The sequence below is a fragment of the Mizuhopecten yessoensis genome, unplaced genomic scaffold (genome assembly GCF_002113885.1).
Source record: "Mizuhopecten yessoensis strain PY_sf001 unplaced genomic scaffold, ASM211388v2 scaffold10479, whole genome shotgun sequence".
NCBI lineage: Eukaryota > Metazoa > Mollusca > Bivalvia > Pectinida > Pectinidae > Mizuhopecten > Mizuhopecten yessoensis.
In genome coordinates this window covers 901,818-927,741 of record NW_018408567.1, presented here as the reverse complement: position 1 = coordinate 927,741, position 25,924 = coordinate 901,818, and the positions used below count along the sequence as shown (strand labels likewise).

General features: G+C 35.2%; 1 protein-coding gene across 6 annotated transcripts; it reads left to right on the top strand.

Annotated features, from left to right (window-relative positions):
• LOC110460768 (cilia- and flagella-associated protein 77-like) lies at positions 1–15,335 on the top strand. Of its 6 annotated transcripts, none has more exons than XM_021513886.1 (8): positions 1–233; positions 589–691; positions 5,263–5,515; positions 6,011–6,113; positions 8,801–8,827; positions 11,405–11,410; positions 13,243–13,353; positions 13,686–15,335. In XM_021513886.1, exons 1-8 carry the CDS (start codon positions 132–134, stop codon positions 13,812–13,814), a joined length of 834 nt encoding a protein of 277 aa, XP_021369561.1. In that variant the 5' UTR covers positions 1–131; the 3' UTR covers positions 13,815–15,335. The 6 variants fall into 6 exon arrangements, with proteins under 6 accessions (XP_021369561.1, XP_021369559.1, XP_021369563.1 ...); XM_021513884.1 differs by lacking the exon at positions 8,801–8,827 and adding an exon at positions 6,919–6,960; XM_021513888.1 differs by lacking the exon at positions 8,801–8,827.
• The last annotated feature ends 10,589 nt before the right edge of the window (positions 15,336–25,924 follow it).

Below are 25,924 nucleotides of genomic sequence, written 5' to 3'. Positions count from 1 at the left end.
CAACCGGAAGTTGGAGATTGATTATTGTCACTATGGTGATAATGTACATGGCTTCCTGTACGGTGTAATATTTTCTATAAACAATCATTCTAACAACAGGAGGGCATTTAACTTCACAGATAATATCAGACATGGCAGCGGAGATTATGTCTCAGAATCCCTTCGCTTACACAGCGACAGGAGAACTTGGAGAAAACAGAGACACGATGCTAAGCAATGAATTGTTGTTAAGAGTAAGTTTATTTTTTTCACGGATCACGACAGATGCTTTCGTTCAATCATTAGATCGACCATGATGATATAATATTCTAAAGAATTGCTTTTTGATTAAGTAATTACGATCAGAGTATAATGATGTGAATTTTCACTTTTTTCCCCATTCCCACCTGATCGAAATGTTACTCTGTCTTTATTTCCAGAACTAGACAGTCTTCCTCATCCGACTTGAATATATATTAGAAACATTAAATGTGCAATCCAAAAAAACCTAGGAATGCACAACATGTTTGTTCCTTGAAATGTACATATTTTTATTGATGGTAAATTTCTTTTGATGACATTGTGTTTTATTAACATTCTCTTTAACAGACACAATTAGGAAGACCCAAAAGAAGAGGATACAGCTCGGCTCCACCAGACCATTTTGTTTACGGTCGACCCCTAGAACCCCGTCTAGGAGGTGCTGATGATGGTAAATAATCACATTTAAATTGTCCTCTCATAACTTCCACTTTTTAAGATGTCAATTGAAACTGGATTGGGTGTGTGTGACTGTGTCATACAGATACAAAGATTTATTCTGACTACTGTATAGGACTAGAAAATCCCCTGCTGTCGGCTCAGTACAATTAAAGACAAATGAGTATATAATCATTGTTACATAATCATGGACATGTCACTTCAGCAGTGATTCTGAATGACAGATTATAATAGTTTGGATGTAAGTATTGACAGTTCAAGTCATTACACGTGTCCTTTACTTCGAAATAGTAGCACACATGTATATACTAAGCCCGGAAAACTGAGGAACTTTCTGGTCCACAGCAATGTGTTTAAAGAACACGGACCCTCGGGCAGCCTCCCGTGCAGTAAAAACTGTAGAATATGTAGACATATGAACACTAAAGACTTGTATATTAGCTATACCACACAAAAATCTCACAAGATTAAGACTGTCACACCACCAATGCAATCTATCTCATCAGTTGTAAGAAATTCCAGTTACAATATGTAGGATAAATTAAATGTCAACTACTATTAACACCTGCATACGAAACCACATATATGATATAGCCTGCGAAGATGAACGAAATTCAGTCGCAGCACATTTACGTACAGAGGAAAGTTGGATTCACATCCTACGTACACAAAGCTCATTAAAAAGACATGCAAGCCGTATCCACGGAAACCAAATCAGCACTTGCTATAAATGTGCAGACGTACTTATGGACGGGGGATCTCTACGACCATCACCTCGTAGAGAAACAATCGTTCCACAGATTCGAACCAGAGATCATCAAGGACAACATCAGAAAGGAAGCTGCAGTACCGAACAAATGGCATAAGCCTATTGAGGCATTTACAAAGTAACATTGGGAAACGTTAAATTTAGTTAGATCGGCATCCAACACTACCATCCAGGGACCAGAACCAAAATGTGAGAAACCTGCACATGTAATAATAATAATAATAATTCAAGGTTCTTATATACCGCTTTATCACAACCTAGTTCGTAGGTTGTCTCAAAGTGGTTCACAAATTATTATCTGTGGTTATAGGGCCTTTGCAACCAGCCAATACCTTTCTCGACTCCTTGGGGAGCATACAGCCGGAGTTGCCATTTCGGCGCTTACAGCTAGCATTCAACAATTCTAGCACTGCCCAATCACATACTCATTTACAGTAGACTGGAACAAGCGGAGTAAAGTATGTTGCTCAAAGATACAACACAGTGCCGTACCCTGACTCTAACCCGCAACCCTTCGGTCACAAGCCCAGCGTCCTACCACTAGACTACCGTGCCTCCTAATGTACAAAAGGATCCTATGGATATCCTAAGACCTGATGCTGAGCAATGACTCATCCTTTGACACCTCTATAGCAAGCAATAGTGCAACCGACCTACTGGAAGTATGGGTGGATTACTAGATTTTGGCGCCTGCGTCTGTACCCAATGCCACAGTATGCCAAGATGAACTAAAAGTGAAGAGAGAACTTTGCCAAAAATTAGGAAAAAACACATTTATTATATGAACCATTTTATTAACATAAATTTTATTAACAAGATGAACTTATTAATTAACACAAAAATTCTATAGCAATCAACAGATAAAGAATAGTCCTGTAAAGTTTTAATTATGAATAAGGGGGGTTATCTGCCCATATCAATTGTAAAACCACACCTATCGTATAACACATCACAAATCAAACTGAATCCCCCAAAAAGTACTTCGGGGGAAGATTGATGTGTAAAAGTATCCGGATGAAGCCTCGTACCAAGAGGCGAAACTTACTAGTCAGCTAATAAAGATATGTATCCAACTTACTGGTGACGCGGGTTCTCTCTTTGTATAGTTTGTGCTCATGGCTCTTTGCAGCAGTAATATTCTTATTGCATATTATGAAATTGGTCACCTCAGGATCATATTTTCCTGTCAGGATTTTAATAAGTTTGATCATAATTTCTCCTCTGATATGTCTGTATTAAAACTTAAGTTGGGAGCTGCAAGAGTTTTTAAGTCTGTCTGCATAGGGCAGGTCTGCCATTCCTAGTATTATCTTAGGGGCCCTTCTCTGGACCCTTTCAATTAACTTTATAATATGTTTAATTAGATGCAGGCTCCACACTTGGTCGCATGCCATATTCCAAATGAGGTAGACCTGACATTTGTAGTCATTTGTATATATATTGCTTCGAATGTACTACAGTCCATATATTCCATCATTCTTCTAGTCACTTGCATAATTGGATTGGCTTTATAAAAAAAAAATCAGCTATATGAGCATTAGATGAAAGTTTGTTATCCATAGTTTAGTAGTGACACTGGTTCCCTAAGTCTTTTTATTTATCTGTGAATAGAAGTTCATTTCAATCCTCCAACTTGTAAGTCTAGTCAATGCCACCTGATTGTATCATCTACGGATAAGTATGTTCTTGTGCCTTAATGATTGCTATTTCCAGTCAAGATTGATACTTTCACGTCATAGGAACACCAATCATGAGACAAGGACAATTATGAGAGAATAATATCAAAGTTTAACCTGTAATATCAAGATATTGATGATTGCAAACATTTAGATGGTTCCTTGTCATTTCTCTTATGTGGATGTTTCTTTGACAAGTATCCCATTATGATCTTTTCTATTCATAATCTAGTAGTTAACCCTTTCAACCCTAGGTAACTTTAATGGACTCTACCATGCATTTATTGGGATGAGTCCATTATGGTCTATGGTGGTGAAAGGGTTAAGAAATTTAAGAGAGAGAGAGAGAGAGAGAGATGTATAACAGTAGAAAAAAAACCATTGTTTTTGTTGGTCCATTTGGAAATTATGATGTATACAATTGATGCAGTCATATTTTTCATTCTCAAACTGAGAAAAAAGGTTAACTGTGGGGAAACTACATCACGGGATACCATAATACTGTCTTCACTGAACATACCAGATATTGATTATTTTTATAAAATGCTATTTTTACATTGGTTAGTTACATACATGTACATACTTATTTTTTGCTTTCATAACTGAGAGTATATTACAATGTTTAAGAACAGATAAAACAAGGTTAAAATCTTGAAATCATGTAGCTAGGAGAAATATATCTGGACTCCTACCTTGAAATTTGAATGACTACCGGTGTGTCTTTCTAAGAATTATAAAAAGTACCTGACCTTGCTGTATTTAGAACACATTTGAGACGAAAAATGAATTATTTGAATTTGACAAAATCTATGAAAAATGTTTTCATATCATTTCCTGGATAGTAATTTTATATATATACCTTAAATACCAAATTAGGTCTTTATGCAGATTTTTCCTCCATCCAACTTAACCAAATTATATTTGTTGCAATAAAAAAGAATTAAAAGTATACAAAGAATGTATACATCTAAAACTGTGATAGTTAATACTTACAGTAAATATGATCAACATGTTAAAAGCAAAAGTCAACACCCTAATCCCCATAGTCAATGTAATTCTGTTTACTTTGCTCCCAGTACAGTTTGAAATATGATGCCTCTCCAAACTTATTATCAGCTTTATCAAGTATATATATATATCAGTCCATAAGTACAGTGTCAATACAGTATTGTGTACCTATCTAAGTCAACCTACTCTCCCCTCTTTCCAACATGTCCCTATTCAAGATTTATCATTATTTATTATTTTTATTAAAGTAACCAATAGGAGGGCCTTAGGGGAACTTAACAGCATAGAGCATGATCACCATTTTTCTTCAGTTTGACATTAACCCTTTCACCACTGTGGACCATAATGGACTCATCCAGATCAATGCATGGTAGAGCCTACTAAAGTTATATAGGGGTGAAAGGGTTAAGCAGGAAAGTTATAAAGATGTTTAAAACTAATATACTGAGGGGAGAAATAAAGATTTTACAGTTTTATTATTAAAATACTTGTTACATTGGTGCAGTAACTTTTCCTACTTTATAACAGTACGACACTTTCCCGCTGTATTATGAGTCATGAGAAAGAATATTACTAGGCAACTAGATATGTATGCAACTATTCCTTTGATTTACAAACTGTAATATAATTGATAACATAAGTCGAGACCTTTCATTGGAATAGGTATTTGTAAACAAGAATTATCCTTTTGAAAGATCAACAGCAGTGTGTTTTATGTATGGGCCGGCTTATAAATCTTTGATAACTGTCTTCCAGATAAATGTATGGTTGAGTCTACTAAAGTTACCTAAGGGTGAAAGGGTTAAAAGGTCATAGGTTTCTCAATAATTTTTTCCTTTTCTTTTAAATTGGTGACATTGGTTTGCAATGCATTTTGTATCTTGTTGACATCCTAATTACATTTAAAATGTTAACAGACATCACATAATACATTTTTAAAAAATAACAGAAAGTAGCAATTCTCCAATGTGTGTGCATGTTTATGCACTGTTGAATTGTAATTTAACGTCTGAGGCATTATGTCAATCTAATGTTAAGTGATGTTAAATCACTGGTATTTTATAGACTTTTAGACCCTGTAAATGTAATTTGTTCTCCAACTCTTTCCAGCTTTACATGGATGGCCGCCAATGAGACCAAACATGGCAACAACAACACTGCCCTTCAGCCGTAAGGAGAAGAAAACTGACCGAGATTTCATGGTATTGAACAAAGCTGCTGTACAGGCTGGTCTCGTCACTTCATCAGAAAACTACAAATTCAGAGCAACTCATGATGTAAGGAGGAAGACAGCTGGCGATGAAAACACACGAAGCCGTACACGAAGGATACCCCCCACAATGGTGTTTGGAATCTCCACAAGGTATATAACGATGCTGATATATACATGTATATGTGATTAGTACTACTAGGTATCATTGCTGTTTAACCCTTTCACCCCTATGTAACTGAAGTAGACTCTACCATGCATTGATCTGGATGAGTCCATTTTGGTCTACAGTGGTGAAAGGGTTAATAGCTATACATGTGTTCAGGTTACAGTTGACTTTTTGTTGCTTTAATGTGTTTTGTAAGGTATTGGCAAACCTTCCTTGGAACTGTTTAAATCATCTACAGAAAAGGAATCCTTGGTGTTCATTTCACATAGGAGGAGCTGTACTGAATACTCTTGGTATCCACCGCCGATTCCTGTACCAAAGACCACAGACCACTATATAACCTGTAGGATGTCAAAATTAGTGCCTTCTGTTGGTTTACTTACCCAGTCCTCTTTTATTCTAGTGTTACAATGTTGATATTGATAATTTTATATTTTGAAAAAATGAACACATATATTCATGGATGATTTATTTTCCAGACCTTCTACACCAATTTTTGACCTCCTAGAACACAAATACCAAGATAAGTGGTTGATGTCTCGTCGTCAAATGGAGCTCACAAAGAGACAAGAAGAGTCCAAGGTAATTGATATGATATGTGTAATTAATTTCACCAGTGATTTGCATTAAGCATTATGTTTGTTCAGAATTGAAACCGCCATTAATTTTAGGACTTCTATCTAGGAAAAGTAATTCTCAGAGATTGACCAGTTATACTACGTATGTACTTTGCAAGATTTTATAATTTCAATCTGAAGTAGTTTATATTTACCATCTGATCTGTTGGTTGTGGGAAGTAGGTCTTTCTCACAGATCTATGCAGCACCAATGTTAAGGTAATTTTATTAGTCGATCCACCTCAGCAGAAATTAAAAGCTGGGCTCGGGTCTTTAAAAAAATGTCTGTTTGTGCCATACTTGACATAAAGTAAAATCATTTAAAATTGTTAACAGCACCTACTTTTGGAATTCACCAAGTTAACCCTTTCACCACTGTAGATCAAAATGGACTCATCCATATCAATGCATGGCAGAGTCTTCTAAAGTTACATAGGGGTGAAAGGGTTAACTGTCAATCATGAATTTTGTATTTTGCTCAGTAACAACAGTTGTAAAATATGTTTGATGTCAATCTCATGGTGCAGCAGTCTTAACCTCACTGGGAATGTATCAAAAAGAAATTAAGAAAACTGCATAGACATAATACCAAATCCCAATTCATCCCTTTACTGGTACATTCCTTCGCCAGGATCAGCCCATCCTATTGTGAGGATGCCACAACTGATATACAATCTATATCATTTGGGCCCTTTTCATGAAAACTGTATCTATTCTTGTTGTATAATGGTGGCCTTTGATATGAATAGTATATATTTTGTCCTATCTAGAGTGCGTCCAATATACCTAGATCAGCAGGATTTTCCAGTACAGTGAGTTTGATAAAGTCGTACACTGTATATGAAGTGCCAGTTGCTACATTGTCACCACAGCTTGTACAGTCAGATAAACACATGGATATATTATAGACATAAAATCGTTTCTACTATTAAATGTCTGTGTAAAAGTGTTTTGAATGACATTTGTCAAAATCACACAACTGTTCAAAATTCTGTTTTAAGAAATGACCAAAAGAACCCATCAGACAAAAAACTATGGAAAAAAATATTATAAGGATTTTTTTTTAAACTTCAATCCAATTGTGCTAAAACTACCTTGTCTACAATCTGCAAACTTATAATAACTGTTAATGTTTAGGTGAGCATGCATTTTGTAGGACAAGCTGGTACATCATGCTGCGGGTGATGGTGTCTGCTGTGGTACAACACCTATATATACAGTGTATTGTCTCTCCATGCACCTAATATTTCAACCTTCTCACAAAATTCTTATTTGGTTGTGCATTTTATCTGAATTCAAATTTAGTGCCTTATCTTAATTTGGAGATTCTTTTCTATTCTCTTTTTTGAATGGATGCCGGATATGCAAACTATTTCACTTGACTTTTCTTAGAGTTCATGAAAGTAGTATTACTAGAAATGATGGAATATGTGGGCTTAACTAATGTGAGAAATATTATTTTCTTCACACTTTGTTCTCTTTAAATCCATGAACCGAAGTTCTGCATTGACTTATAATTACTAAGTCTTCTTAATGATGGTACTAGTAATAATAACACTGGGTCGGCAGGTGTAGGTCTTCAGGTGTAGATCTAATAATTACTACTTGTTCCTGTGGTTAAACATCAGTTCCCACACTACCCTACTCTTGTGATATTAAACATCCTTATTAGAACAAAGTGTGTGCAATTCCTACAACAAAATCCCAAGTACACTCCTGTAACCTTTAGCCTATTTAATCAAAAGACTTTGAACAAATTGATCCTGTTTCATTAACAAAAATTGATAAATTCAATTTCTTAAATCAAATTTAAAACAATAACAACATTACGTTTGAGAAATACTGTTATGTTAAAACATATTTATACATGTATAGCATTACATCAATCCATTTTTTTCTACATGAAATGAACATTTATTTTGTTCATATCAGTATTTCTTTCAAAAATACATTTATTGCATATATTGGGTTTAGTCATTAGTGTTCTATAGATGGAATCAGTTTTCAGCTTTGTAACTCGGTTTTAATCACAGGTGTTCATACACCTTGTCTCTCCCTATAGCCTATTATACCAAATAACGATTTCTTTCCATTTTAGGGATCAGAGTTTCCTATTCAATATTTTTAATAGTGTTGTTATAATAAGAAAACAAAAATATTCTTTAAGTTTCTGGAAGTTATATGCCAAGCCATCTTAGATGTGTTACTCCTGATGCAGGGATTGTGTGCATTACTACAAAGTAGTAGTATAACATTACACTACACACCTTAGAAAGTGTTCATCTTTTCATCTAAGTGCATTTACTTTTTATAATTTTGCTTTATGTTATTTTCCAGTCAGTTGAAGTATCAAAGCACTTTAAATCCTGTTAAGGTTACCCCAGAGAGTGGCCGACAGGACATGTAGTTATGTGTTTTTTCATTGTATCAATTTAAACTTGGAACAATGAACATTTTAACAAATTTTCAAGTGTTAACCCTTTCACCCCTATGTAGCTTTAATAGACTCTACCATGCATTGATATTGATATGGATGAGTTCATTTTGGGGTACAGTGGTGAAAGGGTTAAAATGTTCATGAAGCATTTAATTTTTTATTGCTCCTTTTAGTTTTATTCATCACATTTATTTTATTTGTGTTAACCTATAAAGCGAAAGGAACATTTCAAGATGTTAAAGGTAAACATTATAATGGTCCATAAATAGCCTAGTAATATTCTCAGCATGTGTATGGAATGTGCATGTATAGCTGATTAGTCAAGAAGTCTGTCATCGACATTTCGATATATATATAGTCTTATATTATGGTATACTGAGCGTAAGAGTTACGCAGTATTGAACACTGTTCTGAGAGCTTTTGATTCTGCCCATCTTACATTTCCTGCTCCAGTTGCTGTCATAGGCTGCTGTTCACTGTCTGAACTAGGTAAATAAAATAACAAAACACTCAAATAAAGAAGTAACTATGCTTGTAAGTCGTTCACATGTAATCATGGTATGAAAACTAAATCTTTAATTATTAAGTCTGTTTGATCATATAATTTAATTGCATATAAATAAAAAAAAAATGTTTGAAAAATACCTAAAATAATAAAAATTGATGATTTAAGAAAAACTTCAATAAAAATTTGTTTTTTTAAAAGAAAATAACAAATACTTGTACATTTAATTAGTATAGAATAAGTCCATTCTGTTGTAGGATGATTTCTCTACAGGTAATAATGATAAAGTCACAACAATAATACAAACAATTCATGGTGAGATTGACTTATAACTTTCTTCTGACCAACACTGTTTTAACAATATTTAATGTATTTCTAGCCAATATTGATGGTGGAAAACTAATTAAAGTTGTATTCATGTGAATGAAAAAGCAATTTCACCAATCAAAATATCAAACCTACAGTGCATATCTTTTTTCCAAAATAAACAAATCCAATTGGATTGGATTGGATTGGATTGGACTGATAACTATCAGAAAAGCTAAACTATGACATTGTGTGAAAACAGACCACAGATAATGTCTATGATATGTAAGAAGTTTTAAATAGTATGATATTAATTAAGCAACACATCTAGTATAATTTTTGGATTTACCAAGGAATTAAATTTTAAAAATTGACATTTTTTAATGAACAGGCAACTGTTTAAAATCTAAAGAGTTTCAAGATCATTGATATTATATATGCATGTACAAGAGGGTTTTACTCAGGTAGTGTTTAATGTATGAAAGGCAAACCCATGACTCATATTGATTGAACAACGGCATTATTTTTAAAGTGTGTCTGTCCCGTAAACGATTAGTTGCTTGTATATATGGGAGTAATACATCTAATACTATATTATCCAACAATATTGCATGGTAATACTTTCCAAACGTTGTAGATTTATTTATTTGTGATTTAACATATTTGCATAGATAAATGTGTAATACTGCTGATTAGTCAAACAACTTATCACTGGAGACGTACATTTACAAGAATTAAGAGCATTGACGTCAATACTTGCATGACAAAATACATTAGTATCATATTAAAGAATACTAGTCAACCTTTCAGATAGTATAGAAACTGCATGGTAAAACATTAATGGATACATTAATATTCTACAATGGTGAATGCCATACCTTAAGCTGTTATTTGCAATTAATGAAAAGAGCAAAAAAGCATCGTTGACTCAATTGGGAGTCTTCCTCCAACTACAGAGACCTGGCAAGTATGTTCAAGTATGACATGCAGATAAGAACATGTCACTTGATCAGTTGATATTATTGTTGACAAAGATTCTACGGTGTTTTTTTTTATCTTTAAGTAATTTATATGCCAAGAGAAGGAATCTATTGACTTGGTGTGCACTATTTCTCTACACACGTTTTGTACATATTTCAGTAAATTTAGAACCATTGGGTTAGGCTTTGTTTACCATCATTGTCAATGCATCGTGAAGGCATGCCAAAAGGGCAAGTGAGCTTCTGCCATGGCGCATTGTCCATCGTCCGTCAACTTTTCCTTTAAAACACTACTAGTCCTTAACGGCTCAGTGGGTTTTGACTAAATTTGGTCTGGAGCATCCTTGGGCAAAGGGCTCTCAATTTTTTATAAACAGTGGTTGTTCTAGAGTGGCGGGACCCAATGGGGAAATAGAGGAAAAATCTTTAAAATCCTTCTTCTACCAAAGGGATTAAGGGATTTTATCTTTGTTTAGTCTGGAGCATCCTTGGTCCAAGGGGACTCAATTTTGTAAAAACAGTGGGTGTGCAGTGGGATGGGACCGAATAGGGCAAATAGAGGTAAACCGTTTAAAAATCTTCTTCTACCATAGGCATTACGGGATTTATCCTAATTTTGTCTCCATCAAGTTGTCTAGTAGTGCCAGTTACTCTTAGGGTGTGTTCATTAAAGCAAGATGACCACGAGGCCGCCATTTTGCATTTTGACATTTGAAGTATATTATATATTTGCTATATCACCAGAAATACTGGATGGATCTTTTTGAAATCTCATATGTCCCTACAGTATCTACCATATCTCATATCCAGTACTTTTAAAAAAAACACATCCAGGTGAGCGATACGGGCCCTCTGGGCCTCTTGTTACTGTACCCAATGCTTTCAAACAATACTGCTGTAAATCCGTCCTTTTCACCGTACGACCATGCTTGAATGTGTGCTCCTCTACTTATACTTTTAATACTTGTAAACAGAAACAACTAAATCTTGATTTTTATTCCCATGCTTTCCATTTTCTACCATTGAAGTTGAAGGTAATTATCATAGTATAATAGTCTAGTCTAGAGCGTTTCTTCTATTTTATGAGTACTCATTTACTCAACGTTTGCTACAGTTTTTAATCAATATCACTCTTTGTATCTGTAGTATTCTCGTTTTATATTCCATATAGAAACGTGGATGAAGCTGTTCTTTAATGTATAATCCAGTTTACATTATGATGTCTACAATTTAATGGAACTTTGCTTAACAAAACCAGTTACGTTTCAAATTAGTTCCGATTATAAAATGCATTGAATTTTATGTAAATAATTATTTTGCCATATTTACTTTTATAGTTTTCACATATATGCTATATACCATAGCTTAGCTACCTACAAGTATGAATAATTCTAGTTGTAGAGCAATTAGTTTATTATATTTAAACAGTTAAATCAATTTAGGTGTTGAGCAATATAAATGCCGCCGTTGTGTATTGATAAAGTGTTCATATTTAACCTGGATAACAAAGAGAAGTGAGTTAAATGTCGAGTACCATTGTCTGTTATACATTTACATATACACATTCGTAACTGCATTAAGAAAGTAAAGTTGTAGTTAATTGATCGTATTGTTGGTCAGTCATACACTTTACCAGTAGTTTGCTAGCTTAGTTTGAGTAGTCGAACTCATGTAGCCCCGATTTCCCATTATTTCCTGTACGTTTCATGCGTTTGTTTGCTCAAGAAATTAAAGTAAATGTTTGCTAAATCATTCATTTGTGATTTCATATGTGATAACTGGGCCGATTAAACATTGTATTTAACCATATCAACTACAAGGTCATCAATTCAATGGCAGAGTTGGTTTATTATCCAGACGGTTGATTAACATAGTCCGCCATTTTGATTGAAATCCTGAACTAAAGACTTGGTAGTTTGAAGATGGACTGATACAGTATCATTTTGTTCCTCCTTTATGGCATTCTTCCGTGATATTTTACCAAAATTCTCACAGAATTGATTGAAAATGAAGACTATCAAAAATATTTGGAGTCTCATGAAATAGAAAGTTTCTTTAGAGCAGGGAACAAAGCTAGGATTTTTTTAAAGATAATGTATCACCTCCTACTGCTGCTTCGCAGTTTGTAACGGCGTAGAAAAGTCCCACAAATCGCGATCGTTGTTTACATGGGTACTCAATTCCGTTAGTTTATCAAAAGGTTTTTAAATTGTGCTTAAGCGCTAAAGCGTCTTTTCTCATTGAATTTTGAAATCAAACTGCTAAAGTTAGATACACATGAGAAGCTACTTTCCCTTGTTGTGGAACCACTCTTTACACATCTACATATATGACATATCTACTTAACATGTCACTGTCGGTCTGTTAGGTATCGTAGAAAATAATTTCTTTACTTCTATTGATTGATATATTGATTGTATGTATCATCTCCCCCGATTTTAATATATCTGTAGAAGCTATCCAGCGAGGAATGATTTATCAAAATATTCATTTGATTAAGTTAATTCAGCAAGTACTAAAGAATCGGCTCCAGTTGGAAATAAATCGTTATCTATCATCTTGGGTTAAATATTTTCTTCAACGTCACGATCTATTATCGTAGCAGCTTTGATGAATGTGTAAATAACCCTGACTTGCTCATGTTATATATACAATAATGAAGTGCTCTGTCAGTTAAAGGAAATTCCTGTATAGCACCATACATATGACACTACAACATTTGTAAAGATACGAATATTACAAAAATACTAGAAGAAAAGCACAATGCAAAATAAAACAGTAATACTCAAATGTCAAAAAGAGCATGTAATTTTGTAAATGGCATACAGCTTTAACAAAACTAATTGATATTTCTTTACTTTGTCAGCAACGAAGAAACCCTAATACAGTGTACGAGACACGAGCCTCCCTGCTGAGAACATACCAAAACCCTGTTGATGAAGCTCCACTTTGGCAGTTACCGAAGTTCAAGAAAAATGTAAGCGTGATTCTATTTGTATGGGACACTTATTGAAGCTTAGATTAATGTGGAATTATACATCAGTGATTGTGTGAATATGGTCCAATGTTTAACAGTTATTCTTTTCCGTTCTCGAAGTGTATTACTATTCACGATTGCTTGATAAACCCTAATACGACTTTTCCCTATGTATTTATATATAACACATCACTTGAGAAATTTACCATTGGAACAAATATACATTTTCTGACAAATGGGGAGCATATTATTTCTGGTGAACATGAATCATATTATACTGGCGAGTATAGAGAAATTAGGTCATTCAAGTGTATAATTTGTTCTGTTTGCAGGCCAAGCCATCTCTACAGACATTCCGCTCAGATCCTGCTAGAGTATCTGGCTATGAACATTTCGAATCCGATCAAATATCCCGAAAGGGTAAACTTGGTCATGGAGTATATGAATCTGCCAAGAACTGAGGATTATTCACACTAGTTTTAACGTCCGTCATATCTGTGTACATTTAGCGTTTTATTACAGCACATATATAAAATAATGCTTATGGCATGCAAACAATGATCATGGACAACTCAAAAAAGCATGCATGCTTATATATTTATATCATCCAGAGAAGATAACTTTTCACAAGCAATTATGAAATCCTCGAATACGTTTCAGTATTAACACAAAATATTTTAATGTGAAGACAGCATTGTTGAACTCCTGCTATATTTAAATCTCTGTGATCTACTGCGAGATACCTCGTGTTTGATATGATTAAGACATGCTTTGGTGTATATATGTTTTTCTTGGTTATCATTTTATTTATTTGTTTTTGTTTTGCTTGCTTATCCATGCCAGAAATGGTGAAGCTAATAAAAGGTAAATGTGTTCATTTGATGTTATTTTTCATTGAATTCCTGGTATTGAAAATAACATTTCAAATGTTCTTCATGAATAAATCGGAATGATTTCTACTTCCGTGTTGACACATCTTTTATAAGAAATACATTTAATTAAGGTCTATTAAGACATACTGTTAGTTTCATATCTGTGTGATTATGTTGCATTTTTCTCGTTATACAATGATAAACAGTTGTATAGATATCTTCAAAGATTAGGGGCGTTGGCCTGGTAAGTAGAATGTTAGGTATATTACTTTCGTTATGTGATCTGTTACAGTAGTGTAATATCCTTACCAAAGTTAAATAAGTGCTAGTCGAATTGAAGATTTTTATTTTAATCAATGGCATCAATGTATTATTTACTTTTACGTAGATTTTCTAAATATCGTGCGAATGTGCATTTCTTATAGTCTGTATAGATACTTTAGTGGTGAAATGAAAAGAATAAAATCAGTATTCTAATTTGTACTTAATCTTGCCTTTAAAAAAAGTTAATTCCTTTTATGAGATTTTAATAAATCTTATATTTTCTTTAACGTATTCTCTATTTAAGAAATACAGATGAAAATTATTTTATCCTATTTAGTATTTAACAGTTACCTTTCGTTTTCTTTACTTCGGAATTCAAGATTTCCGTGTATTTATTTATGAAATTATTAAGTTTCAGCTTCCGTAACACTCAAAAACGTGATGGAACACAATGTAATATGTATATGTCAATGAAAGTTTTGGATTTTATTTTGGAAGATAAAGAAGAATTTCAAATTTATTATACTTGTCATCGATTGAAACTCGCAACATGGAGGCCTGAAAACAAATGCAGATTTGATTAAGCTTATTCAAGGCTGAACAAGAATCTCCTGTAGATATTTAACTGTTTACTTTCTCCCAGTCATGTTTCCTAGAATTGTTGCTTGTTTTTGTTGCGCCTGTACACCATACAGCTTGCTGCTTGCACCTGTCTGTGATAACCTTTGCACAATGTCCTTGTGCATATTTTTAACCACTGTTGAAATACATTTGTTCACGTAATTATTTGTACAAAATACGTCATATTTGAGTGAAATAAAAACAATGGAAACTGTTTTACAACAACCAGAGTTTTATTTATTATTTAGTACTTTTGTTTGGATAGGAAAATGTGAATGAACTATAATCATAATGCTTTGAGCCTTTGCGGTATGTTTTATGTTATAAGATCGAGCATTGTTGGTTTATAATACCTGTAATAATGTGGACTACTGTAGAGAAAAATGAATGCTGAAAAGAAAGGAATTCCTAACCAGTCCAACAGCTACCGATGGGTACTAGTATTTCATGATATTATCATTTGCCTATTTAACAGCCGCTACAGATATGTAAGAAATAGTACTTGCCTTGTCCCACAACTTCACGTATATGTTGAAAGACCACGTGAGTAATAGTTCCTACCTGCCACAAAGCTTAATAATAAATTATTTTGGTTTTGGCTTTGATTTTGTTTAATAGCGAAGGTTATTGAAGAACATGTCTCCATGTGTATAATGTATGCGTGTTGGTATGTGTACTGGAGCGGGGTAAGTTAAGGATTTGCCTCCTTGCGATAGCGTGGATCTTATGCCGACTTTACAGAGCTACTTCACTGAACTACCATCCTAGAGGCACACAACACAGTATTCCGCCCAGTCACATTATACTGACAACGGGTAAACCAGCTGTTAAGCAGGGAATAGCAACTACCATTTTGAAGGACTTTGGTATATCCCGGCCTGGGCACAGAAGCCATTGCTTACCAAACTTTTCTTTCAACCGTCTTAGTTGCAATGCGGTCGACGTCATGTACAACAATTCGTTTGTCTATCATTTGACTGATTATGGGTAATTCCTTAGAAATGTACAGGGTGTCGATTGGGTTGTTCCACGGCAGATGCTATTTACCCTCCTCTTCTTTCAAAATCCATATCGGCATTATTACAATATTAACATTACTGGTTATATTACTTGATGCTAATTTGTTTTCTGCCTTCAGAATTAGTGAAGATCATGAATAATACACTACTCAAATCTGCTTTAACAGTGCTGATTTTCCGTTTCTTTGTATTATACTACTACTCAGTGGAGATATATATCGAGATGAATCCTGGTCCCGATAAATTCGATTTAAGTGTACTCCATCTAAACATCAGAAGTATAAGAAATAAGTTAAGCGATTTAGACAGTTTTATTACAGACTTTGATAGTTTGTGCTTTACTGAAACACATCTTGATCTCTTTCGCGTTGGTATTTGTTTATCTCCAGCCTGTCACTGTGATGATGGTAAAGAAGATGCGTATCACTATTTTTCATCTGTTCTAAGTTTTCAAATATTCGAATAGGATAATTATATGCCCTTGTGAACATTGGTAAACAGCCTGACCCTCAATTCGATACTCTTCCTTGGGGTGATGCTGAACTCCCATTCCAAACTAATGTCGATATTATTCTCGCTGTGCAGTCTTACATAAAATCTACAAAAAGTTTTTAAACAATTTAGTGGACAACCAATGCAACCAGGACATCTTTCTCCTGATCCCCCTTTTCACGTCTTCCTTCACTCCCTTTCATTTCTCTTTCTGTTTTACATATCCATTATTAAGTACATAATATATGTTTTTTTGTTATCACGCCATATTTGTACTGTTATATTAAAATTGTTGGGAGAGGGCCTAGAAGGTTGTAAGTTCACTGTCAATAAAATATGTTTGAATGAATTTTGGGGGAACGCTCAACACTACGGCCGAAAGTGAGGTATTGCCAGAGGTTTGTAAAAGAAGAGAGAGAAAAGCTAAATATCAGAAAAGACGGGCGGATTTCACAGCTTAAATTAATATAAGAAAAAGTAACCAGGGCTAAAAAATCATTTAAAAAAACTTTTTTTGCTAGTTCATGCGCAAATTTCACTAGCCCAATTTTATTCAACAAGATGAGGAATACGTAATATTTAGAACCACTAGTCCAGCTGGTTTTTACCGGCCTAGAGGGCTGTCCTCTATACAACTGAATGTATACAAATCCTAGGTACTTACTTGTGTAACAGCTACTATGTCTTCGAGTACTAGTAACATTCTCTTAGAAAATAACCATGAAAAACAGTTGTCTGTTCAGCGACTAAATGTACAATGTTTTAAACTACTTTAAAAGCAAGGAAACGATCCTCACAGATAGCAATGTGGCATCATAAACTTACAGTGAAATGATAATTCCTTTGGTGTCCACTATATGCACTGCTTGGAATATAGACAAAGATCTGGAGTCAAAGTTCGGAGAATGAAATGCTTCCAACAAACTCTCCTAATGCGTCATGGCAGACATTAGAGAAGTTCACGAACGGCATGGCTTGTTGGACATGAACTTCGGAACAAGATCTCTGTCAGTAGAAAACGACAGTTCCCAATGCAATATGCACACTGTGTTTTCAGATCGTTGTTGACTATACACTTCCCTTAACGGGGGGCATTCATCATGTTTTTAGAACAGATAAACGCTTACCCGTCCTCAATTGAAGAGTACCTGTTTGACTATATTTTCACATTTATTTAGCTCACCTGGTCCGAAGGACCACGGTGTGCTTATGCCATACCGCAGCGTCCGTCGTCCGTCCGTCAACTTTTCCTTTAAAACGCTACTAGTCATGAACGACCGAGAAGATTTTGACCAAATTTGGTCAGAAGCATCCTTGGGGGAAGGGTAACAAATTTTGTATAAATGGTGTGTCTGGCCCCCCTGGGGGCTGAAGGGCGTGGCCCAATAGGGGGAATATAACAAATTCTTTAAAATCCTTCTTCTTCTGTAGGAATGAAAGGATTTGTTCCATATTTGGCAGGAAGCATCCTTGGGTGAAGGGGAACAAATTTTGTATAAACGGTGGGTCTGGCCCCCCATGGGCCTGAGGGGCGGGCCCAATAGGGGAAACATAGTAAATTCTTTAAAATCCTTCTTCTTCTGTAGGAATGGAAGGATTTGGTCAGAAGCATTCTTGGGGGAAGGGGAACCAATTTTGTATAAACGGTGTGTCTGGCCCCCCATGGGGGCTGAGGGGCGTGGCCCAATAGGGGGAATATAACAAATTCTTTAAAATCCTTCTTCTTCTGTAGGAATGAAAGGATTTGGTCCATATCTGGGGTGGAGCATCCTTGGGTGAAGGGGAACCAATTTTGTATAAACGGTGGGTCTGGCCCCCCATGGGCCTGAGGGGCGGGCCCAATAGGGGAAACATAGTAAATTCTTTAAAATCCTCCTTCTTCTGTAGGAATGGAAGGATTTGGTCCGAAGCATTCTTGGGCGAAGGGGAACCAATTTTGTATAAACGGTGGGTCTGGCCCCCCATGGGGGCTGAGGGGCGTGGCCCAATAGGGAAAATATAACAAATTCTTTAAAATCCTTCTTCTTCTGTAGGAATGAAAGAATTTGTTCCATATTTGCTCTGAAGCATCCTTGGGTGAAGGGGAACCTATTTTGTATAAACAGTTGGGCTGGCCCCCCATGGGCCTGAGAGGCGTGGCCAAATAGGGGAAACATAGCAAATTCTTTAAAATCCTTCTTCTTCTGTAGGAATGAAAGGATTTGGTCCATATCTGGTGTGGAGCATCCTTGGGTGAAGGGGAACCAATTTTGTATAAACGGTGGGTGTAGCCCCCCCTGGGACCTGAGGGGCGGGGCCCAATAGGGAAAATAGAGGTAAAACCTTTATAATCCTTCTTCTACCATAGGGAATAAGGGATTTTATCCTAATTTAGTCTGGAACATCCTGGGCAAAAGGGACTCAATTTCATATAAACAGCGAGTGTAACAAATACTTCAAATACCTTCTTCTGTACGAATGACCGGATTTTATCCTTATTTAGTCTGGAGCATCCTTGGGCCAAGAGGACTCAATTTTGTATAAACGGTGGGTAAGACCCCCTAGGGGCATAGGGGCAGGGCTCTGTTTTAAGTTTGTTCTCGCTATATCTCAAGTACTGGATGGATCTTTCGGAAATTTCATATGTACTTACAGCACCTACCATGGAGTGCTATATCTTTACTTCATACCAATTATTTTAAATATATTCAGGTGAGCGATACAGGCCCTCTGGGACTCTTGTTTTATTTGCAAGTGTTCACAATGTCTTTTTATTATTTCTCCTCAACACGTTTTTGTTAATTCGTAATAAGTTTTGATTTCACTGCCTTTTGGTATCCACAGAAATTACATTGTTCACTCTTTGTGGTCATAACCTGCCTTTTATACTATCCAGTACATCTATTCTAAATGTCCGACTGACTTCTGTTGTTTCAACTACCTTAAGTTTGTTTACTAGTACTTTACTACTCTGGCCAGGAGCTCCTGCCCAAATCGTACATCTTTCGGTACCCTCAATTTTTATAAGGTTTTAGAATGTGTATAAACACCGGATAAAAAGTGTTGCTGTTATTTACTGGTGTGTATAGGTTTATAACTAACCGAAAGTATCTCGAAACCGAGCCCATGTGGGAATAATGCGGCTGTCTCGTCTTGTATGTCTATATGGGGATTGGGTTAATTTATTATTGGGGATTTTTTGTAGGGTTTTAGTAACAAATAACTTGGGGACATTTTCGTGACAGTACATGTAGCTACGGGTGGGATGCCATTTTATACGGGATTCGGGAACAGTTATTAGTTTATTTGGAAGTTTATTGTTGAAGTTTATTCATTAATAATTCATTAGTAGTTCTCATTCATAGATAGTTATCTATTGCTGAGGTTTGAGGTTTGTATTAGACTGGAGCTTCCTGGAGTAATAGGAATGTTATTATAAATCTTTCTAAATAGAAGGAATATTTTTGCGAATTCCTTCTTGTTAACTTACATTGTTTACAACCAGAATATTCATGGCACATATCATCAATTATTTTTTACAGAACCTTGAGATATAGGATAGGAAGTTAGTAATAGTGAGAGGGATAAGGAAGGCTGAGTGATTGGTTATTGTAAAATATTTGAAACTTCATTGTTGACAAATTAAATTATTGAACTTGAGTTCACTCTTGGGTCTTTACTGGATAGGATCATTATCCAGGGGATAATGAGTAACCTTTGAGAGTGTAACAATATTTAGCTCTACCACTGGTCTAAAGTCATAGCAATGGTCTAAGTGCAGACAACTCAAAAGGAGTTTAGTCCTAGCCAGTTTACAACTAGTCAATTGAAACCAAGTATTTCAACAGAAGTCAGATTGTATTGACAACCTTTATTGATGCTAGAACCAGTACCTGGAAATGAAAGCAGTTTATAAAAAAGAGTTTGACGTCATTTTTGCCATATTTGACATTACTTGGGACTTTCGAGGATGTCGTGTCTTTATAGTCCTTTATGTACTTGGTATTAATCAGATTAATACCCAATTGTTATGTAACAGCCAGCCACGCTACCATATTTGTTGTTGGGTCGAACCACTTGGCCGTTACAATACTTTGGATTCCCAAGTTAAAAAAAAAGTTGTTCTGCTTTACAAATACTTAGTGACTTTCTTTGCAGTATAGCTTTAGGACACGATTTGTTGTTGAACATATAAAGCCAAGTCCATTATCTTGCTGAGTTAAAAGGGCTTACTTTTTTGTTCAAATAAATTACCTTGACACACATTAAAGGTCACATGGGTTTTTAAATTACTTCTTCTATTGATAAATATGGTGCCTAAAGTAATTATTTGGAATAAAGTTTGCTCTGATGAATGACTATCAAGCTTGTTCAAACATCAACATTGACAATTACAAGGTCAAATGAGTCGAGCGCATCAGAAGCTGCAAATCATTCCTTCTCAAGAGCCGAAAGCGTCAGGATTTTGCCACGAAATTTATCAAATAATGGTCTTGGCTCACTTTCACATTATCAAATTCTTTTAATCACTTACCCTAATGAACCATGAAGCCTAATAAAAATGACGATATTACTGTGAAGAGCTACCAAAATGTTTCTAATAAATAACTTTGACAAGCACTCAAATCAAACGTGGTTTTTCAACCATTTCCCCCTCTACTGAACCACACGACCAAGAAGCATGCTAGCCAGCAGCAAGCTCAGGTAAAGGGCAATATATTTTTTTCAAATTAAATTCCCTATATTCAGGGTAAGAGATGTATAAACAAGAGGCCCAATGGGCCTGAATCGCTCACCTGGTATTAATCTCACACTTGTAATCTTAAAAGTGGACTAAAATGCAGCTACATGAAGAATATCAGTGTTTGATTCATAAGAGCCTATTAAAAGATTTAAACATATGACGCCTGTGACCTTGAATGTCGAACAAGGACATTAGATTGAACAGAGTTTAAAGTCTTCCAACCCAGCATGTTTTTGGCAAAATATCATAACCCTGGACCTATTGGTTATACAGAACAAGTCATTAAAGATTTAAACATATATTGACCCCTGTGACCTTGAATATGGGCGATGGTCATTCATTTGGACAAAATTGGTAGCCCTTCATCCCAGCCTGTTAATGACCAAATATCATCGGCCCCTGTGACCTTGAATATATGTAAAGGTCATTCATTTGAATAAACTTGGTTGCCCTTTATCCTGGCATGTTTTTAGATTTTTTAAGACAATTGACCCCTGTGACCTTGAAAATGGACGAAGGTCATTGATTTGAACAAACTTGGTAGCTTTTCATCACAGCATGCTACTGGCCAAATAGCATCATCCTAGGCCTTTTGGTTATTGAGAAGAAGTTGTTTAAAGTAAAATATTGACGCGGGACGGACGAACGCTGCACCATGGCATAAGCTCACTTGGCCCTTTGGGCCAGGTGAGCTAAAAATTGATTAGCCCAAATAAAAATATACCTGTGTTTCCCGTTCGACCCTATTTTTTCATGCCGACCCCAATACATTTTATTGGTTTTTCAGTCACTGTAATGCATTTATTGAATTGTTCAAAGTGTACATATAATTTGTTATGCACTTTATTAGTGTGTTCAGTGTCAGAGTTTTATTTGAAGATAGTAGCTAAGTAGATGTAGATAATTGTGGTTATGATATAGGTTGGGATCTGTAGATTAGTGTGACTGTCTGTAGTCTAGGTTGGGGGGAGAGTCCAGTCTGTGATGTCAGTGTTTGTGCCTCCAGCTGATGTTGACCACCAGAGTCAAATTTAGCAGGATTTATGGCCAGTTTTTGACAGGATTTCAGCAGCATCAACAATTTTAATTAATCAACATTTTTATTGTAGCAGGATTTTGATAAGAGACAGAAAGTAAGGTAGTTCAGCTTGGGAGTCGAAGGAGGCGAGAGTTGGGTTGGGGAGTTGAGTTAAAGAGTCTTGGGTTAGGGAGACCCAGTTAAGAGGTCAAGAGGTCAAGAGATATAGAGTAGAGTTATTAGAGTTAAAGTGAGAATTAGGAAGTTAGTAATAATAGTAGTTTGCAGATCTGTGCAGTTTTACACTTTATAGTTAGAATTAAGTTTGAAGTGGAGAGATTGAGTTCACAATAGTGAAAACTTGTATAGTTTAGGACAGATTAGAAACTTGTGATGTAAATATAGTGTAAATTTAAATGTTCTTATTTTGTTGTTAAATTAATTTGCACTGGAGGCAGTGGAAATTGAGAACAGAAAGTATCAGTAATACGAAAGAGAACGTAACACTGGTGACTATCAGTGGAGTTTGGATTACTAAACACTAGTGTCCAGCAGTAGGGATAATTTAGAAATGTAGCACTGGTAGGTAGCAGTACTGTAAATTACGTTGCCATAAACATTTAGGTGGGTCAAATAATCATTTACTTTTCAATGTGTCGTTTGAGCCTGCTCAACACAAAAATTATGAATGCATTTGGGTATTTATTTGACATTAATCAAAATTATATATTGGGTGACTTTCATACTTTATTAAAACAATAACATATTTTTAACATTCACAGAGGTAATCAGGAAATTTTCTTCACCAGAAAAAAAAAAGAAGTTTTTCTTACCTACCTACCCTAATTTATTTTGAAGCCGAAACAGGAAACACACTAATATTTTTATTGGTCCTTATGATATGTCAAAATAACTAGCTATAGGTCAAAAACAAAACCACAGGAACAGTATGAAAATGTACCACATCCTTTATTATCTTTTAACTCCCTTTCATACATGATATAAATTGTTTTACTTTCACTCAAAAGTCATTCACACAAAACTGAACAAGCAATGTGTCGACCTGATCAAATTGCACTACAATAAAACAATGTGAATATGCCAGTCATCATCCTCATTCACTCTGTTATCCAAATCATAGTCAACATGCTGAAAATTAATATCGGTCAAATTTATCTTGCTCACACAAATTTCCATCCATGGTAATTTTCAAATGAGGAATAAACATTAAGATCATAAATTCATGTAGCCGGACTATCAATACACTGTCACTTATTCATCAAGGTTCTTCCACAAGCTTCCCCGGTACATTTTTGTTTTGTGAATTGTCCCATCTGTCATCCTTATCTCACTGAAGACTCATTGATAATACAGTTCCAGGTTCATGCCATCTTTTATTTCATCTGAGAAAACGGTCAAGGAAATTGTGACAAACAAGAAATTCGGTCTATTTATCCTATAGCTATGTTGTAAATGTTCCATATGTTTGTATTGAGTACTTGCAGCTACATTTGAACAATGAAAATGATATGTTACGGCAATTTACAAGCAATTACATTGGTTGCAGTTATAATGCTTGAGTAGTCTCCCTTGATTTACTTAAAATGAGTGCTTACCAGTAATGCTTCCCAAGCTGCATATTGCCAAAAGCCATTCCATCCCAGCCCTTATAATGGCTTAATGTTGTTTAAAGCCGTTCCATCCCAGCCCTTATAATGGCTTAATGTTGTTTTAAGCCGTTCCATCCCAGCCCTTATAACGGCTTTATGTTGTTTAAAGCCGTTCCATCCCAGCCCTTATAATGGCTTTATGTTGTTTAAAGCCATTCCATCCCAGCCCTTATAATGGCTTTATGTTGTTTCTTTTTCACAGTAGTATTATTTGATAGTATTCTTCTCACATTATTTATTTTGCATAATGTGATGTATAGTTGGGAGATTACTTTCAATCAAATTTTGTTCACAAAAAAAATGCACCAAATTGCACAGTAAAATGCAATTAGAGCTAGGCGTGTCTTTAACCTTGTGTTATACAACATGTAAATGCAAGATGTCAGTACGAAATATCTATCGCCCATATAATACTTGCTATGCAATTAATAAACACAAAACATCACTGCTCACATTAAAAACGCTAAGCAAGGATACAGTCGCCCACTGTCACGTGATCTTTGAAGATGTTGTACCTGTCAATACAACGCAAATGAAACATAGATTACAGCCAACCACAGATGATACCGATAATATCTTAATTGTGATCATTGTGTGCGATCAGATATACTAAGTGTATCGAGCGACATAGGGTCTGTTATGTCAAATACTCTACTTATATATAATTATAAAAACAGTGAGCTTAGAAGGACTGAAATAAAATTTGGACAAGAGGTAATGCAATGTTGATGAAAAAACTCACATTTGTATCAGAAATGAAGTCTGTCAAACAATGAAAACAACAATTTATTTACATCTGTATATAGTAGCAAGAATTGTTTTCGACTCCAATTAATTGAAACAAAATCTGGTATAAGAGTTAATGTTAAATTTGTAGACATTTATATGTGAAGTTTCATCTAAATTGGGTAAGAATAAAAAACTATAGATATGACATCATTTTTCTTTAGAGTAACAATGACCCATTTGTCTCCAGATGGCTGAATTGCCCTTAGAGTGACAATGACCCATTTGTCTCCAGATGGCTGAATTACCCTTAGAGTGACAATGACCCATTTGTCTCCAGATGGCTGAATTGCCCTTAGAGTAACAATGACCCATTTGTCTCCAGATGGCTGAATTACCCTTAGAGTAACAATGACCCATTTTTGTCTCCAGGTGGCTAAATTGCCCATGGGAATTTTCTTGCCCTGAAACATGTACTCACCATTTCTTCAACACAATTTTGTCTGCTTTTGTTCCTGTTTGGGCAGCTATCAACTTCTTCAGATCTCCGATAGTATCATCCTCACTGATGGAGGTTAAGGCTTTCTAGTTAACTTCATGAGCTACATCAAGTACAGTTCCAAAATTGCAACTTTCAAAATACAAAATCACATTTGAACTAAAATGTACATGGTTTTAATCATCTTATATTAATTGCAAACTTCCCCATAATAGCTTCTATTGCTCCTTATTTGATTTGATTTCACATTCAAACATGTAAGTAACCTATATACTGCAATTTAACACTGACGATCGATACTTTAACCAAAGGCTATCCACAAAATAAAACCTATACAATAATTTTCAGACCCTGTAGAAAGGTCGGATCCATCACAAGTTGCCCAGACGGCGAGAGTTGAACCCCCCCGGCCACCTAACAGTTAACCAAGATCAAACACCACCAAATTCTCTAGACCTCCGGGGATCCAGGCCAACCAGGGCTGTTGTCAATCATTTCATTAATAATAAAATATTAAGATTGCTTCAAGAATTAGTGGCTGATCAATCTCAAAATATGCACAACTAAGGACCAAGGGTAAAGCACACATGAATTTAGAATAAACTCAAGTACTATATGTGTGTACTTTCCGAGATATACTGATACATGTATAAAATTAAACTTAAAC

What these genes read in the sequence shown, in the direction of transcription:
- LOC110460768 (XM_021513884.1), top strand. Translation starts at nt 132, where the DNA reads ATGGCAGCGGAGATTATGTCTCAGAATCCCTTCGCTTACACAGCGACA. An exon ending in GCAATGAATTGTTGTTAAGA is followed by an intron (nt 234 to 588) that starts GTAAGTTTATTT and finishes TCTCTTTAACAG; the next exon opens with ACACAATTAGGAAGACCCAA. An exon ending in AGAGACAAGAAGAGTCCAAG is followed by an intron (nt 6,114 to 6,918) that starts GTAATTGATATG and finishes TGTCCTATCTAG; the next exon opens with AGTGCGTCCAATATACCTAG.